We start from the raw sequence: 19,441 nt of genomic DNA on the forward strand, positions 1-19,441 counted from the left end.
CATCCAACTGGGCAGCCGAAATCACTCAGCAAATCACTAGCAAACTGCAGGACATGGCTGACTACCTCAATACTTTCAACCTCCAAATCAACCCCCTAAAATCGGCACAAATAACTTATTCTCTAAAGGACAGCCCAACAACGTTGGAGCCTGTGCTTAACGGCTCCTCAGTTCCAAGTGTTCAAACACACAAAGATCTGGGGGTCGTCTTCGACTCCAAACTATCTTTCAACGATCACATAAATCTCATACAGTCGAGGCTGAATTCACTACGTTGGGTCGCCAAACAACAGCTGCTCCACACCACCGACCCACAACTGGTAAAAAGATACATCCTATCAATCTTTTACCCGACAATACTGTACGCTTCAGAGATATGGGCATCGGCCGCCGAATCCAACGTTAAAAGACTATTCTCTGCCGAATTCTGGCTTCTAAAATGGGCCAACAGCAAACTCCACCTTCCCCCAGCTCTCAGATCAACGCAGTTAGCAGAAGCTCTTCACCTACGCAGGCTCCGGTCCTACATCGGAGAAAGAACGCTGCTGTTCACCATCAAGATGGCCACCGGTAAAATTACAGAGCCGAACTTCTGGGATCACTGCTCTTGGCGCATTCCTCCCCCTTATCTCCGGTCTTCAGCACAGCTGCTAGCAAACCGTAACCGGCTAGTACTAACCGACAGATTCCTGCCAAAGCAAATGCTGCCCTCACTGCAAGCCATCGACGGGGACCTCCAAGAAGTGGTCAATAATAAAAAATACAGGAAGGGTATCCTCGTCGAACTGAAAATGTAAAACTATGCTTTGTTAATAATCTGATTTATCTTTTTTCTCATGTGTATCTCTTTTGTAAATATGTTTTGTTACCCCTGGCACCACCATGCTGTGACGGGACTAATTGTATGTCTGTCATTACTGCAATTAAAGATTCTGTTCTATTCTATTCTATATTTCTTTGACTCTTTGTCTTAGGTCGGTTTACTACCTGATCTTTTCTTTTCCGGTTTCTGGTAGGTGTAGCTATTTCTTTCTTGTCGACGAGGGTTATGTCTGGTTCATTGTGTGATTTGCATTGTACGGCCTCAGGTTCGTATTTGTAATAAGGTACATTTTTTTGACACAACTGATATTTTTGCGCTTGCTTCTGAGGTATTAAACTGTGACCTGGTAGTGTTCGTACTTGTTCTCCGTCTTGGTGATCACCGTGCTTCCTCCGTTGATGTGCTGGATTGTTTCTGGGGCCAGGTGGCATCTTTGACATGTGTCATCTGTTACCCCGCGGTCCTTGGTGATGTATTCCCTGTAAACAGCAATAAGGAACCAACTCAACTCCTGCAACGTCTATTGATATCTCTAGAAAATGACTTCACCTACTCACATATCTGGCCCTTTTACAGTGGTACTGTTCTTTATGAGTGGGGGTCTCCTTGTTGAGTTTGAGCGGTGTGTACCGTTTGTCAGTCTTCTTTATCGATCAGTGATGTCTCTCAGACGCTTCCCTCTTGCTTTTCGGGCTATGGTCAGTCCCACGATCGTCGACTTCAGGTAGCATTGGCGGCTGTTGGTCGCCAATATCCTGTTCGATTTTGTAATCTCCTCCGATGGAAACTTTGAAACGGTTTAGTTTTAAAACAGGGATGGGGTAACATAGATGATAAGAAGGCAGGTGAAGTCAGTTTCTAGAGCTATCAATGGACATTGCAGGAGTTGAGTTGGTTCCTTATTGTTGTTAAGATGATGATAGACCCCAGAAAAGTTGCTTTCTTTTGGTGAAAAAAGCTGAGGAATATTGACAATAGAGAATTTTCAGTCAGTGCCACGTCTTTGCCTTCAGAAAAATTGCTAGCAGCAGCTTGTAGTTTATATCTGTAGGCACAGCAGGACGGCTAATTTTAGCCGAATTAAAGCGGCAATTCTCAACTGGAAAAATACTACTTTCAGTCGGCTACTAAGAAATACTACTTTGTTCCGGAAAGGGAGAAAAGTTTATCGATTTTTTTTCAGGCTATGGATGAGTTTACGTGTTATAGGGCGATGGCACCATGCCCCACCTCCCCAGGAAACTCGAGTCTTTTCTAGTAAACAGCCAACACGACCATATACTACTAACAGTTTAAAAATATCTTTATTATTAACATTCAACAACTCAGATGAAAAAAAAAAAAAAAACTCAATTTTCTATCTGTCTATCCAAAATTTGGTTAAAAGATGGGGCTTAATGAGAATGAATGGAGTAATATATATTCCTGAGCGATTCTCATGATGGTTTTTTTTTTTTTGTACTTAATTCGAGTAAAAAAACATTAATTTTCTTTCGAACATTATTAAAATTCTATTTTGTATATTATGTATAAGAAAGATGTTTGTAACGTACCTACTAACACAAAGGGGGCTTATAGTTGCCCAGAGTAATGTGGGCAACTATACACCTGTATGTCTCACTTATGTGATCATGGTTAAAAATATTTAATTAATATGCTCCTAGTTAATTAATCGGTTATATTTTAGCAAACCCATGATTCCATAAACATGATTAATGTGCAACAGAATCGCATTAGTAGGAGTGGCATTAGGAATTTTGAGCTACAGTCTAAAGAATTTTTTGAAGAAGAAATCTATGGATTAGAGCAGTGGGACACGTGCCAAAATAATAAGGGTAACTTTTTAAATGCTTTCAAAAATATGAATTTTTAAAGTCTTAAAAATTGCTATGACATGTATAACGGCGGTAGGCATGCGGAAGTGATACACAGAAGAGCAAAGAGGTTAAGTACAGGAAGAGACACCAAGATGAGGAATGATAATTCTTAGTGCACCCAGACCAGTATTTATTCCTGTACTGAAACTTATTACTTCACTTAATGGTGTACTAAAAAAAATGAAAAAAATATGTTAAAATTACGTTATGTTAAATTATTCACTGTATGATTACTTTTGCTTCAAAGGCCGTACTTGTTCATGTGTTCGTTCTGATGTTCCCTGTCAGGGACTTGTTAACATGGAATCTCCTATTTTCGATCTTCTCTGGCTTCAGATCCCTCTACTACAATCTGTCAAATTCATCTGTATATTTTTCTCCCATTTTAACTAAAAACATAGAACTATTTGACTTCCTCTCTTTGAAACTTGACTTCCTCCAGTACAACTTTCCTAACAGTGAGGTAATTTTTCTTGATGATTTCAATGTTCACAACTCCAGCTGGCTTCCGTTTTCTAGTCACACGGACCTAGCTGGTCGAGATGCTGAAGCTTTTGCAATTACTAACAACCTCGCACAAGATTGTTCATTTAGCTATCAGTATACCAGACAATCGTAACCACATAGCCAACACGCTTCATCTTTTTCTCACCAACAACCCTTCTAAGTACACGGTTGAGGTGAGTGGTCCTCTAGGAACCTCATATCACAACTTGGTGATGGTCTCTTCTCCAATGGAGCCTTTCTCTCATGGCCATTTCCAACTCGCGTTGTTCGGCATTACAAGAATGCACAACTACGAGATTTCTTTTCCGTGGTCGGATTTAATGTTTCAAAACTTCTGATGCTAATGTTTGCTCAGATCGTGTCAATGAAATTATTCTTCTAGGGATGGAGTCCTTTATTCCACACTCCACTTTAAAATCTCGTCCTTGATCTAAACATTGGTTTTCCCATAAATGTGCTAAGGCTGTTCAAGAAAAGAATGTTGCATATCGTAATTGGCTTGTTTTCAAATCTTCAGTTTCATTTTCTGCCTACACCAAAGCTCGCAACAATTGTAAAGCAGTTATTAATCAATCTAAACTAGGTTTTGAACGGGTTAAAAGTAGAAAACTTGCTTCTTGTCCAAATGGTAGCCGAGCATTCTGGTCTCTTGCTAAGGCTGTTGGCAACTTTTGCCCATCTCTGTTCCCACCTCTGTCAAAAGCAGATGCTTCTATTGCCACTTCATCTACCAAGAATAAAGCTGATCTGCTAGCATCCAATTTTTCTTCCAAATCGTGTAAACCGATCTTAGTAAACTGTCTCCCACCATTCCCAGTTATGCTCCATTCAATGCCTCCTGTGATCTTCCGTGAAAAGGCTGTCAGAAGGATTTTGAACAATCTTGATGCTAAGAAAGCTCCAGGTCATGATGATATTTCTCCACTTGTTCTCAAAAACTGTGCTCCTAAACTTACTCCTGTTCCGTATCGCCGTTTTTCGCTTTCTTATTCCAAAGGTATTTTTCCTTCTGCTTAGAAATTTCCTTATATCCAGCCAGTTCCTAAACAGAGTGACAAAATATTTTTGCTCCAATCCAGTTATCCTCCCATTGCAATTACTTCTACTCTTTCTAAAGTAATGGAGAAATCAATTAACTGCCAACTGTTAAGCTATCTAGTAACCTTCCATCTGATCAACGATCGTCGGTATGAATTCCGTCAGTGTCAATGCACTGCTGATATTCTAGCTTATGTTACCCATATATAGACAAATTCAATGAAAAAGTTTGGTGAAACTCAAGGAGTTGCTTTTGACATTTGAAAGGCTTTCGATCGTGTTTGGCATAAAGGTCTTCTAAATAAGCTTCCATCGTATGGTTTGTAACTGTTTTTTGTAATTGGGCATCCAGTTTTCTCTCTGACTGCTCACTGTTTGTGATAGTAGATGGCTCCCTGTCTTCTAACTTCTCCACTGATTCCGGTGTTCCCCAAGATTCAGTACTTTCCCCCCACTCTTTTCCTCTTTGCATTGATAAACTTCTTCCATTGACTGGAAATCCGATTTATAGTTTTGCTGATTACAGCACATTGCATTTCACCTTTCAGTTTGAGAAACCTTACCCTGCTCAAAGAGCTTAAACTTCTGGAATATCCACTATCAATTTTTTAAAATGCTGCTCTGCAGGTAATTCTCCACTGGAGAATTACCTGCAGATCAGCATTTAAAAACATATAAAAATATCAACTAACATAGTTGATTACAATCCTTCCAAAACTCAGTCCTGTATATCTCGCAAAAAGGATTCTTCTGCTCCTATGCTTATCTTCGATTAAACTCCGATTTTTAGGCAAGATCATATATGCCTATTGGGGATTACCCTGACTTCTAATATCTATTGGCATAAGCACATTGCAAATATTGCTTCCCCTGCTTATAAAAAACTTGGTTTTCTCTTTCGCTCTCGGCGTTACTTTTCTTCCAAGCAGCTGTTCATTCTGTACAAATCGCAAATCCACCCTACCACGGAATATTGTTCCCGCATCTGGGGCGGTGCTCCCAAAAGCTCTCTCGGGCTTCTAGATTTCATTCAAAAGAGGGCAGTTAGGTTAATTAATGACTCGTCTCTAACTGAGTCTCTCCACTCTATATCTCATAGACGTTCAGTTTCTGCTGCATGCCTTTTCAATAGATACTTCCATAGGCACTGTTCTTCTGAATTGGCTTCTATAATATCCGCTCTCTCTCTCTCTCTCTCTCTCTCTCTCTCTCTCTCTCTCTCTCTCTCTCTCTCTCTCTCTCTTTCAAAGCAGTCCGAACACGTGCCGTTACCACTCCTTTTATTGTCCAACTTGAAACTCACAGAACCAACTTTTCGTCTTCCTCATTTATTCATTCAACTTCCGTTTTCTGGAACAACTTTCCATCGTACGTATTTCCTGATACAATCTACATAAGTTCAAGTCTAATGTCAACAAATATTTTCTTTCATCTTCTCAACCTCCAACCCACGCACTGTACTAAGTACTATAGGTTCTGATACCTCTCGTGTTTGGGGTTTCCATCACAAAAAAGTAGTATATATTATAGGTGTAAAAGGTTTATATTATAAGTTTAAAGATGCTTTAAATAACAGTAAATCTGGAAAGTTTCCAGGTGAAGACAATAAGAACATGGAATTAATATAATATGCTAGTAATAATTTCCATAGATACCTGTTAAAACTATAATTTAGTTTGGAACGAAGGAACAATTCCATCAAGATGGAAGAATGCCCTTGTTATCTCTATATTTAAAAAGGTGACAAATCCTGTTGTGAGAATTACAGGGGAATAAGCCTTCTAAATATTGGAAATAAATTATATGCACGATTACTGTCAGAAAAATTACGTGTATATATTGATCCAGCTTTATATGAAGAACAAAATGGATTTAGAAAGGGAAGATCCTGTATTGACCAGATTTTACATTAAAAATTTATTAGAGAAAAACAGAGAATATAATATCGAAACACATTTCGCATTTATTGATTTCAGGAAAGCTTTCGATGTGGTCTCTAGAGGAAGATTATGGGAAATTTTAAATAAATTAAATGTCCGTAATCAATTATTAAATGCCATAATGGATGTCTATCATAATAAAGAATTTCAGTAAAGTCCAACTCTGGTATAACTGAACGGAAATCAATTAATCGAGGAGTTCATCAAGGATGCCCGATGTCACCATCGTTGCTTAATATTTATATAAATGCAGTAGTCAAAGAAGGGAAGAATACTATCATTTGTGGTTGTAAAATTGATCGAGTAACTAAATTTTATGATCAAATAATAATAAAGCTCAGAATGAAGACGAACTTCAAAGATCAATTTTTACCTTAAATAATATCGCTAACTCATTCGGAATGGAAATTTCAAATGAAAAAACTAAAGTTATGGCATTTAAAGTTATTATCCAATCAGAAGCCAAATAGTAAGAGAAAATACCATCCTGGAACAAGTAAATTCATTTAAGTACCTTGTATGTTATCTTTCTTATGTTGAAGAAAAAAGATATAGAATTAAATCTTTCCAATTTTTTAAAAGTTACAGGTTTAATTAACAATATCCTGAAACCAAATAAAGTTCAAAAGCATACAAGGATAAAAGCTTATAAGCTGATAGCAAGACTCACTTTATTCTATGGAAGTGAAATGTGGACAATTAAATCAAAATATGAGAAAAGGATTGAAAATGCTGAAATGAAATTTATTCGCCGAACCAGTGGCTATAGACTATTAGACAAGAAGAAAAGTTCTGATATACGCAAAAAATTAGGTATTGATTCAATTATAGGTAGAATCTACAAATACAGAGAAAAATGGATTAATCATTTGGACAGGATTCACCCAGCAAGATTACCAAAGAAGATTATGAAATATCGGCCAGCTGGAAGAGAGATCCAGGACGTTCGAAGAAAAGATGGACTGAGACCGGAACAGGTCATCTGGCCTAAATCCTTGAAAGGAGGATGATGATGATGAAGTTTAAAAGGGGACGGGAAGTGGTCGATTGCAAAGCATTCGACGCAAATAAAAATATATAATTTTCTGAAGAACTCTAATGACAGAAATCTCATGAAATAAATACTTTCTTAAACTCGTTTTTAGTTTTATTTAAATGTTTGCGGCCTATTTAATGTGTTTTTATTATATATATATATATATATATATATATATATATATATATATATATATATATATATAAAAATTCCACAACCAGCGAAATTTGTTTAAGGTGGCTCTCAATCCAAAATCACTGCTGATGTCGAGTCTGTTTATTTTATGGTAACTTACATGTTGGGAAGGGTTTGTAGCCTTTGATGTAGGAGTATATCACTTAAAAGATTTAATTAATATGCCTCTGATTAATTAATTGGTTACATATCAAAAATAGAGGTTTGGTATATCATTGTCAGGTCGCAGTAATTTGTTTCTTTGTCGCTTGTCGGCTGCTCTGGCTAAATATTTAAGATATGAGGGGAAACTCTCAGATGATAGCGATGCATACCATTTCTTTATAAATTATGCTTATAATCCATCTGGGTTAGAAGTTAGCTTTAATGCTTTGGTAATTGTGCTTTCACTTTCCTGTGATTGATGTAATGTATCAGTAATTATAACAAGAACTGCCGCTAGACCTCGACAATGAGTCAAACTCACAGATTTATTTTTAAAATACATTTTGGAGAATGATACTTTTACTTTTGGAGAGTCGTGCCGAGCGAATTGGCCAGTAATACTTCTCACATTTATTGCCAACTCCCAGGTAATCGGAAGATATCGTTTAGAGTGCATGTGAATTGGCCAATGAAAGTATATTTCAAAGTGCATTTACGTAATATGCTACGATCCCTTAAAGACCATTCTAAGAAAAACTCTCCATCTTCAAAATACAGTAATTACGCAGTGTGCTATCGCTGTAACATGACAGAAAACTAAAGAAAAAACGTTCGCTTAGTATCTTCGGGAAATACGAATGCCATCCTGTTATCAAATCGAAACATGAGTTGGAAGCAGAGAATATGACCCTAGGGATTAGCGTCATAACCGTCATAGCGTATAACCTTCGTTCGATCTCTCCGTCTAAAACTTTAAAACTACTCGTAGTGTATTATAAGTGCATTATTCTTCTCTCTTCCCGAATCTTGCGACCCTAGCTGGGCTTCAAAATGACCTTTTGTTTTGAAAGAAGACAGCTGCTGCTTTACTGAATTTGTTAAAACTTTTGTACCTCAATATGTAAGTATATGACTCTTCCTCTGCCAATTTAGTATTTAATATTAAAACTGCATTGTTATTAATATTTGAATTAATGTGTGAATATTTGAAGTGCGATTCGTTCGTCCTGAAAAGAAGAGCAAGAAAATTTCACATTGGTTTCTTCACTCAGTCAATGTCGGTGCTTTTTAAACTAGACTTTTATTACTCAGGCCCTTTCACATTTTGAAATGTTTCGGTCATTTAGTTGAAATATTTCTTCATATTTAAGGTCCATGTCTGATCTGACATATTCTTTCTTTCCTGGGATTACCAATTAATTTAAATATCAAGCTGAATTGTAGATAATAATTTGTGGATTAAATTGTAGATAAGAATTTGTAGATTAAATTGTAAATAATAATTTGTAGATTAAATTGTATATAATAATTCATATTTCAGTTGGTCAGAAGTTAGGAACTTGAATAGAAAACATAATGGGCACATTTAATACTTTATTTGCATTATAAAACAAAGATACATTTATTTTAAATACAACGCATACGATAAGTACAGAAACTATAAAAACAGCAGTATTTACACTATAATCAAGATATAAAAATGAAAAACTACATAAAATACAATTAACTAGTTTTTTTAATCGATATTCTCATTATCCCAAGGTGCCAAGTCAGTTGCTTTGGACGGTATCGTAGTCACATAAAATTTAATTACAAAGCATGGAAATCTCTTATTCCGGCTGATCATGACTAACCAGATCTTGATATCAGTTTTCTCCCTTGCGTTGATTTGTTCATAAACTCAGTTTATCAGAAAATCAATAATAGGAAAATAATACGAAAATGTATGACAAAGTTACGATTATGACATGGGATGTACTCCGAATAACACAGACCTCTTAAGCTCCCAGATGCGGGTGTAATATAACGCTAACATACTTGCATGTGTTTGTGCAAAAACAACATTTTATATGTAAGAAAAGAGCAAATTAAATTTTTTTGCATCTCATTTTGATGCTTAATACATTTTGTAAAAATGTATTAAGCATCAAAATTAATCTTCAAAATTAAATTAAGTAAGGTGCTTAACTTATTAATTTAATTTTTAAGATGCTTAACTTAACCGTTTATTATTAACTGTTTGTGAAATTACATTTCTGTTGAATATTTTGAAAAAAAATTACCATTTTGCAGTCGAAAACAGGAAGTGTACTTACACATTCTTTGAACTAATCTTTTTATACAAGAACACCAGAAATAGTTGGATCTTAAATGTGCTTCCCAGATTACCATGTCGACACTAACTAGACCTAGCAATTGTGAAAAATATGCAATTACAAATGGGTTTGAAGAAAAGTATTTAAAGCAAGTTGCCTTAACCCGGCCTGCCGTCGAGTAAGGTTTAAAGTACTTCGTTGCGTATGGAGTTTTTTTGTTTTTTTAAATACTAAATTTGTAACTGTAGTACTAACTCAAGTATCACTCAAGTACTCACATACTCAAGTATCACTCAAGTACTCACATACTCAAGTATCACTCAAATACTCACATACTCAAGCATCTTTCAATAAAGCCAAATTTTCAAAAATTTGACTTTTTTGAAAGCCTTTGCCACATTAAAGTAAAGTCAATTTACCAAATTGGCTCAACCACATTAAATATATAAATAATGTTAAGGTCGAAAGTAAGGTTACAGTTTAACGTTCAGTGGTTTAGTTTATTTAATCAGTATATCCTTCTGGTGACGTGCCTGTTTTTATATATATATATATATATATATATATATATATATATATATATATATATATATATATATATAACTTGTTTATATCGGTCCGTACAATTTTTTTTTTTTTTGTCAAAATAGTCAAGGAATGGTTAAAAGAAGGAACTGAAGACTCCTACGTCTGAATTTTATCATGTATAACCGAAATAATAAAAACGCACACAAACTTGTTTTATCCATTACATTATTGCTTCAACTATTGCCGTTGTGCTCTTATAATATCCTGATTTACAATGTAAATTAGTGATTTTCACAAATGCATTAGTTATTTAATACGGTATTTAAAATTTAGCTCATTAAATTGTGGTTAATATTGCACAGTCGATTGCTGGTTGAGACTTGACTTTTCAAATTATGTATGATTTTTCTTTGCAGATGTAACACTGAAACCGAGAACAAATATATATTTAAGAACGGTTTTGTTAATGCGTAATAGATTTTGCAGTATGAAAAGCTTGGGAATGCCTTCTTGATTTGATATTTTATGGTCTTGCAAATTCAGTCTTTCCAGGCGTTGAATTTTGCAAGGTATGTGTAATATTCGATAGTGTAAAATTGGTGCACTATACCTGTATTGTCAATTTTACACTGTCTGAATCCAGCTCGGAATACGTTCGCCTGCATTTAAACTTAAAATTATCGTTTCTTATATTTTTACATTTGAAAAGTTCAGTGTAAAGGCTACGCATGAGTATTTTGTATGTTGTGCAAATCATACAATGTGTGACCAGATTTAAAAAAAAAAAAAAAAAAAACAAACAGATAAAAATCCTGACGCAGTTGCCGAACCGGCAGTACGACAGGCGAGACTGCATAGTGCGTATGCGAATCGCAAACACGTGACTTCGATGTAAATTATTTTTGAAAGGAACAGTGCCTATCACAATGATTCTATGTTTTGACTTACGTTGCTGTTCTCGCACTAGCAGCTACATCAGAGGAGTTTACAACTATTGATTTTGACAAGAATGCAATCATTACTGAATTTGGCATTTACTGTACACAGTCAACTGAAGCGCGTATACTACTGTATCCACGCCTAACCGTTTCTCTGGCCTAATGGGCATTACAAATTCATGTCCATGGGGAATAGGTGGCGAATCGGTCAACATTATTTTATTGTGGTTGTTTCCTTGAATTATTTTTAATATGAAACGTTATCTATATAATATATCTTACTTATAAAATGCATATATAACATACATTTTCATGTTAACTTCTAAATAAAATGGCACTGTCAGAAAAAAAAAAAAAAACCGAGACTGTTTGGTGTACCATTTCATCATTGTCGGGTCACAGGAACGCTTCACACAAAATGGGACAATTCCGTTAAAAATTGACGTTTGCTTACACTACTGCAAAAGGCATTTTTCTCCTGGGGGGGGGGGGGAAGACCCAAATTTGCTGTTATTTTAAGAGTCTTGTACCTAAAGTAGAATGTTTTCAGGATGCATTGGATATCAATTGTCAGTTCCACAATATGTTCTATCACTATGAGCCTATGCACTATAGCCATGAAAACGTAAATGGTTAACCAGTGGGTCAAACTATGATAAAATAACCAAAACAGAACAAAATTTAGCAGAAGAAAACTAGTGTCTGTAAATCTATATATTTACATATAAATTTAATCAAATAGAGGGTTATTTTATACAAAAGATTAAGCTGTTTCTTGTGCGATGGTTACATTTAAGAATTAAGGAGAGATCATTTATAACAGTAGCAAAATACACACAGTGATTACTGAATGGTGACCACCCTGTTCCGTAATGGACTATGCCGCATAGCTCCCAGGCAGGTGGTGGTGGTGGTTGCATAATATCGGGGATGTTTTTCTGGCAAGAACTAGGATTCCTGAAACGTATGGACCAACGTTTCACTGTTGATGTCTACTGACAGCTCTTAGGAGATCATGTGCACCCTGCCATGTTGGTAGGATCGCCGTCTTCCCCACACCGGTTGGAAAACACCAGAGTTCGAGTTCCGTCGATGACGTGAAGAATTTTTATGGGCCTTTTTTCTCAACGTGGCTGAGTTAGTCGGTCTCTCGCGAGGGTAGCATAGTTTTTTGAATTTTTCGTTTTGAGTTTTTTTTTCGAAAAATCCCCGAAACTTGAATTTTTCGTCAAAAAAAAAACAAAAAAAAAAACAGAAAATCGATCACAGAACACAAGCAATATGGGCTTAGTCGCCGATGCTCCTAAAATCCTACTACAGCAGCAGCAGCAACAACAACAACAACAACAACAGCATCCTGCCATGTTGCATTTGATCCCGGACAGAAATGGGATCTTCCAAGATGATAATACGCCGTGTCATCGGGCTCGCACTGTGCACGAGCGGTTTGAGGAAAACATCGAAGATATTACCCATCTTCATTTGGCTTCCAAATTCGCCTGACCTCAATCTAATTGAACACCTGTGGGATGTTTTAGAACGGAATAGGAGGCGTATGGACACGCAACCATGCCTTGGAGGCAGCGTGGCTGCAGATCCCTACGGACGTCTTCAAATCTAGTGGAGTCAATACCTAGGCGATTAGCTTCTCTTATCCGTGCGAACGGTGCCCAACATCGTATTAGGTAGGTGGTCACAATTCAATGATCACTGAGTGCATGTATATAAGAAAGTTGTAAGTTTGTCCGCTAACTTGTTATACATTATTTCAACAATCTTTGGTAAAATTTTGCATTTTGACTCTAACGACTCCCGAAATTATCTGTCCTGTATATAAAAACATTTATTTTAATAATCAACGACGTGGACAATTATATCCCTCGTCAGTTTTAAAAAAAATGACAGATAAAAATAAAGCCGGGCTACGTCATGAATTTCGTCCAATGGCGGACGAAATTCATGACATAATTTATATTGCCAATAAGATAATAATCATGTTTGCCAAATTACATAGTTTAAGTTAGCCGACAACTGATGAAAACCGACAAATACTGTCGAGATCATGTTTGGATGGTACCGGCAGGAGGTGCTATGGAAGACGGTCATGTAATTTTATATGAATATAAGAAACACGGATGAAGAACAAGTGACCCCGTTAGTATTAATATAATCAGTGTAATCAAAAACTGATCACTGTACAGCATTTGAAACTATTCCTTTTTTCATCGTATTCTCTTTTGAGCTGCTTTTTTTTTCTAACGCCAAATATTGCTTTGTTAAGCATCAACACAGTGCGTACAATAAGCCACTAAGACAGCTTTAACTTATCCAGATGGAACTTGATCCGTTCGAATATGTTACCAAATTTAAACCGACCAATTGCAACATTTCAGATAGTTTTAAAACTGAAAACACACCTTTCGACCATCTTAGATAGTTGGGTGCGTCTCTGACTTTTATCAATAAAGATGATGGTCTTCATTTTCTCCAGCGAAACGTCAGGCAGTTGTGTGTGCAGTGTTATGTTTAGTACACTGTATTTAACGTTAAGCTTCATGGCAATGCAGTGTTTATTTTACCTTCATTCATGCAATTAAGTGAAATTACATGTAGGTTTTTTTTTTATTTTGTTGTTGTTGTTGCTATTCGAAATTCACAACTAAATTTTCTCACAAGACAAACTTTGGTAATTTAGGAAGTTCCTTCATTGCTGGTGCAGTAGTTACGATCACTGTTCTTCAGCATCGTGTGGAATGCCTGAGTTCGAAGCACGCCAAGACAGGAGGAATTTTTATAAGAATTTTTCACGCCTTTGGTCGAGTTGATGTTTTCGGTCAAGGTTTCTTTTTTGTCTGTCAAGCAGACTGGCAACCAATTGAAAAATACTCCCAAATACAGACACACAATACATTGAAGCCTCGCGTTTTAAGTTACCTTAGTCACACACATATTACGCAAGAATTCACTTTTTGTATTCAAAAATAAAATAATGTGGTGTAAATGAAAAAAGAAAAAACTGGTGCATGTATACAGTGTTATTTTAAAAACATAATACTCTATACATGCTTCAGTTTTTTTCCCCCTTTCCTTGTCTATTTCGGAATATAATACCAAATGAAATTTGTAAGAGCCTTAAAAAAAAAGACCCTAAACAGATAAGGGTCTTTTGGAAACTCATGTTCAAATCGAACAGGTAGTTCTTCCTTCGTAGTACATTAATGAAGTGGAAATATTTCACATTTTTATACTCAGGGCTGATGTTTTTTTTTTTTTTTTTTTTAATGCTGTACAATTTGTATATTTATGTTTTGCTTTTTTTTTTTTTTTTTTTTTGGCACTGTACAGTGTCTGTACTGTGTTCCTAACAAGCTATCATATTTAGCACCGTCATATTTTGCAAACAGGAAAATTAATAAAATCTGAAATGCTTTTATAAAGTTGTTATCTGCTAAGTTTAGGTAAAATGAATACTAGGTTGTGATTCATAATATCTACCTCATAACAAACCCTGTACATTCGTTTTGAATCTTCTGTTTCTTTCATGCCTTTAATGCTCTTGGTTTAGGCTGAGACGAGCGGTTGAGTCAATAGACTACGACCTTCACGATTGCTTTTGCACATTCTGGTAGGCTTCAGGTTACTTTGAATCTTCCTTTCTATCTGATAATTCTGACTCCTCCGTAGTTAATGGCTGATGGCCTCTGGTATTTCCATTGGGACGTCTCTCTCCTAGCTGGTACCATGATCCATTAACAGATGGCACTGAAAAGTATATGTACCTGCTAAGTAATCACCCTGACCGAAGTAACCGATAATATTTAATTAAGGAAGTTACGAAATTATCACAGAAAATTTTCTGAATCCTTAAGATAATATGTTTGTTGCTTTGGATTAATTTTGATACAACGTGTGTAAAAACATATATTACATTTTACTCTGCACTAAGTACTATAGGTAATAAAAAAGTATAAATACAAAGGTTAAAAAAAGTATAATTACAAAGTCAAAATAAACATTTAGTAAATCGAATTACCGATATATATTATTCCATAAATATTCCTTTTTATCTGTGATATCCGATAAAATTTGTTCTTTATCGACGAGAACAGGTAAATACGTTACATAAAAGTTAAATTTTAGTTGCCAATAGCTTGTAATATTTTTAGTTAAAACAAGCTTACTTTCTTAGTATTAATTTTCTATTAAACGTATTTCTTAACGATTTGAAATAATTTTCCAGACACTAGGTGGCCTCATATGTATTAATTATTTGATTATCATTTGCAGCCTCAGTAGCCGGAGTGGTATGTTGTTAACTTTTTCGTGAGATTTACGAACTCAGTCATGTTTGCAGAAGCTCAGATGGTGGGTCGGGGGGAGGTATTTAATGATAAATGCATTAAACCAAAAGTGAAATTTGGTAAATGCATTGATATCCTAACTGAGTTCCAATTTTTTTCTTTTTACTCGGCATTAAAGTAGTTGAAAATTTTCAGTTTATATAAATGAAAGACAGACTAGGTATTGGATTTTCAGGGGTATTCAGAAATCATCTCGCTCAAAAGACAAGTTTTTTTTTTTTTTTTGAATCGTCTCGCTCAAAAGACAAGTTACTCTCACAAGCTTATCATGCTGCTGCTGCGACGAGTGGGCACTTAATGGTACAACAGGAAAACTTACAAGAGACATTTTCCTTCATATCTGCTTTCCACATGGCTGCGCCCATCAGTGAACGATACGGCAGCGAATTTGTTCTATAGTTACTCCCGTAAGAACATTCTTTTCTTACATTATTCTTTCTTATTCTTAGCTTCGGGCATGTGATGTTGAGAAGTACCTAAACTCTCATTTACCAAGCCGTTGTAAACAACTGATACGTTCAGAGAAGGGTTGTAAAAACTGCGGTTTATAAAATTAAAGACATTTTATGTAATACTTTTCAAAACTTTAAGAAATAATCTTGGTGGGATCTCAATAAGAAAGGCAGATAACAGTATAGCACATTCTACTTTAAAGTTTAAAAAACCAGAGGCTGCGTCGGCATCTATTTCAATAATCCGACTTATTCTAGAAAATCTTTTTAATTTTTTTATATTTGTGGTGGTGTCTTAAGGAAGGTATTGTTAAATAAAATATTGGCGTTAGAAGGGATCACTGGGATAAATGAAATCAGCATGTCACACTCAAACCTCTCAGTCCTTCATTTGTTGAAAACATTTGAGACCATCTCACCAGTCGTTGGTAAGACTCAAATCATTCGTGAAATATTCATTTTAGGTCTTCTTAACTTACCGATCACACAGATAGTAATGCGAACTTAAATCACCGCAGATAAGGTCCTGCATTTAAATATTTGACTTGCAGTATTTAATTTGGACACTCAGAACATGTAAAATTTAGGAGGTTTTTAACTGATGGATAATGCCGTCAACAGTTAGCTTACACCACTGACAAACTTGCGTTTTGTGTGAAAAAGGGAAAAGTGTTTTATCATGTTAATATTGTTACTGAGGTACATCGCGAGTTTCGAGTAAGATGCGGCAGCAGAGAACGTCCAAGACGAACTGCAATTAACAGAGTTAAAAAGTGGTACTGTGTATGATAATAAGGGAATTGTTGGCAGACGAGAACGCTTAAAAACGCATTAATCACCTCATTTAATTCGCCGATGAAGCATATTTTTACCTAAATGAGTACGAATAAGCTTGTCTGAGATTATTCTCATTATTGACCGAAATTCCTTATGTAGTTATGGAGAGACCTCTTTGCATCCGCAAAACTGCACAGTGTTTCTTCTATTAGACTGTCTGTTTAGTTTTTTCTTAATGGCACAGTGAATATTGTCCGTTACCTACAAGATCTTAAGTGGTCATGGGAGTCAATATAAGATATATTTTTCTAACAAGACAGGGCGGTAGATGTAGCTCTTGGTCTCCGTAGCGAACATTGTTGTGATTGTCATCTGGAATCGATAACATGGACCGGATATGTTGGAGCTGGGTTGCCCCTATCCTTTCCTCGTACTTTTAAGATTTGAATCCATATGCTTATTTCTTATTAGAATTTCTTAAAGACGGCCAAGTTGTATTAGGATAATTGAGATCCGATTGAAGAATTGAAAGCCGAAATGAAACCAGAAGGAACACTAGTTCCGTTTATGGTAAATTTCCGTGAACTATCCGAAAATTATATTTGAACGTACTGTACTTCCGACCACCATTTTGCTGCTGATTTTTTATTAATTTCGACTCACACTATTCAATAAAAATTCTTATTACTGTTATTTCTGAAACACCAACAAATTCAGCTAATTCTTTAACAGGATGTCTTTTAGACCTACCAAATGTAATCAGTCCTTTTTGCCACTTACTGATATCTTTTCTGCTCCACATCTTTCGTGGTGGAGACCCTTGCTTCTTCAGTCGCAGCTGTAAATAGAGAAAACGATTAACTTTATAGTCTAATTTCAGGGCTGTAGGCAACTAAGCATAGAATATCCACATGTTTAACCGATAATATGCCCTATGCCACAAGTGATTAATATTTTTTGTCCGATGTGTGTTTCTGTTAATGTTTTAAAAAAAAAAATTCTCATCTGATACTTTGACATGTTTCGCGTGTCAGTTAATCATTTTGATATCAATTAATTTCATTCGTTGAAACTATAATTTCGTTCCGCAAGTTCTTCCGTTAACCCCCCCCCCCCCACACCACCACGGCTGTTCGGCAGTATGGTTACGGCAGGCCGTGGTTCGTTTGCCAGCGTTTTCTGGTTTTTATTAAATACCAACGAGCTTTACCTGGAATCTCAGCTTGACTCTTCCGATTTCTTTTCTTGATCCAAAGATGATATGCTCCAAGGTATAGAAGCCCTATTACAGCAGAAAATATTGAAAACCCTCGTAATGTTTTGCGGAATCCATACAGTTCCGTCACGAAGCCTCCAGTAAGGCTGCCTAAAGCCCGACCTGAAAAGAAAAATGAAAATTCTTATCAACAGTGTAGTGTGTCAACAGAGACAAACTAGAAACCTGTAATCATCGGCCATCCACCTCAACCTTAGACCTTGAAGAGAAAGCGAGGAGAGATAATACTTGAAGATTCACCTTACTTGCCCCACTCTCTCTCTCGTTGCAAAATAGTCTACAGATTTCTTGATTCTTATTTGGAACGTGCGCCTTTCTTCTTAAATTACAGCTTATTCGAAACGTGTGTTTATAGGTCAGCAGACAGTATGCTTTTAAGACAACAGTTGTCTGAGGAATTTCCGAAAGTATTCTGAATTGGCTACGCGTGGAAATCCCTCAAGTTCCTCGAAACTATGGAAGGAACAATCTGAATTTTGCGGCGATTTTCCTAATTTGAATAGTTATGCATTGTATCTGCACTGTATTTTTGCCCTACAGAAGCACAGGATAAAATTCAGTGTTGTTTCTTCGACATAAGAGAGAGAGAGAGAGAGAGAGAGAGAGAGAGAGAGAGAGAGAGAGAGAGAGATTATTAAAAAAAAAAATGATGAGCGAATTAATTGCTTGTGCATATTATTATCATTTAAGTTCTGAGGTTGAAATAACCGCAATTAACTTGAAAGTTAATTGCCATTATCTGGGTATTGGGTATTGCGTTAAGCGGATTCTAGTCGCCGGCACACAGTACAAATACGATGATGTTCTTATATTCTTTATTTAGTAAACTCCACTTACGTTCCATGGTCACTGAAGTACAAATGAAAAAATTATTTTATAAAGGTTTCTCACTTGGTGGTGCTCTTCCTTGTTGTGATGTGTCATCCTTATGGAAGTATCTTGGCGTATCTTGTGGAATAATTTTATCCTGAGGGTCGGAAGTGCGCTTATTTTGATCTTAAAGTTTACTTGGATCGTCTTCGCAAAGCTCCACTGAAGCCTCAATAGCGACTCTTTATTCTGAAGTCATTGCTTCTACCTCGTCTCTACCATCGTTTTGTTTTAGGGAGGGCCGCTGCCAAGGCACTCAGTCGTCTAGTCTAGACCACCAAGTTAGGGCTACGATTCATTTGTGACTGCGATTGTCTCTAAGGATGTCCCTTCGTCTTTCTTCCATGCCGAGGTGCTTGATGATGGTCTTGGATTCCTTCACTCCATTGGTCAGTTCTCCTTTTTAGACACCAGCGTCTTCTAGCTCTCCTCAGTACTCCTGCCCTTCAAAGAGATCTTCGACAAACTTTTTCTCTTCTCTTGGATGGTTCTCTGTCTATTTTTCTATCCTATCTCAAAAAATCGGTTGCGCTCTCTCCTACATAGTTCTGTGATGATCAGACTTTCTCTGGTTCTCGTTTTT

At 36.2% G+C, this 19,441-nt stretch overlaps 1 protein-coding gene across 1 annotated transcript in view; it reads right to left on the bottom strand.

The window, feature by feature from the left end:
- Positions 1–14,635: 14,635 nt before the first annotated feature.
- The window catches only part of LOC150081985 (uncharacterized), a 56,979-nt gene continuing 52,173 nt past the window's right edge, over positions 14,636–19,441 (bottom strand). The window contains exons 4-5 of the mRNA XM_090379881.1: positions 17,923–18,090; positions 14,636–14,884 (exon numbers count right to left, since the gene is read on the bottom strand). Coding sequence (XP_090236007.1) covers positions 14,760–14,884; positions 17,923–18,090 — 293 coding nt within the window. The 3' untranslated portion in view covers positions 14,636–14,759. The remainder of the gene's footprint in view (positions 14,885–17,922; positions 18,091–19,441) is intronic.

The sequence above is a fragment of the Mastigoproctus giganteus genome, chromosome 8 (genome assembly GCF_048544385.1).
Source record: "Mastigoproctus giganteus isolate SK-2022 chromosome 8, ASM4854438v1, whole genome shotgun sequence".
NCBI lineage: Eukaryota > Metazoa > Arthropoda > Arachnida > Uropygi > Thelyphonidae > Mastigoproctus > Mastigoproctus giganteus.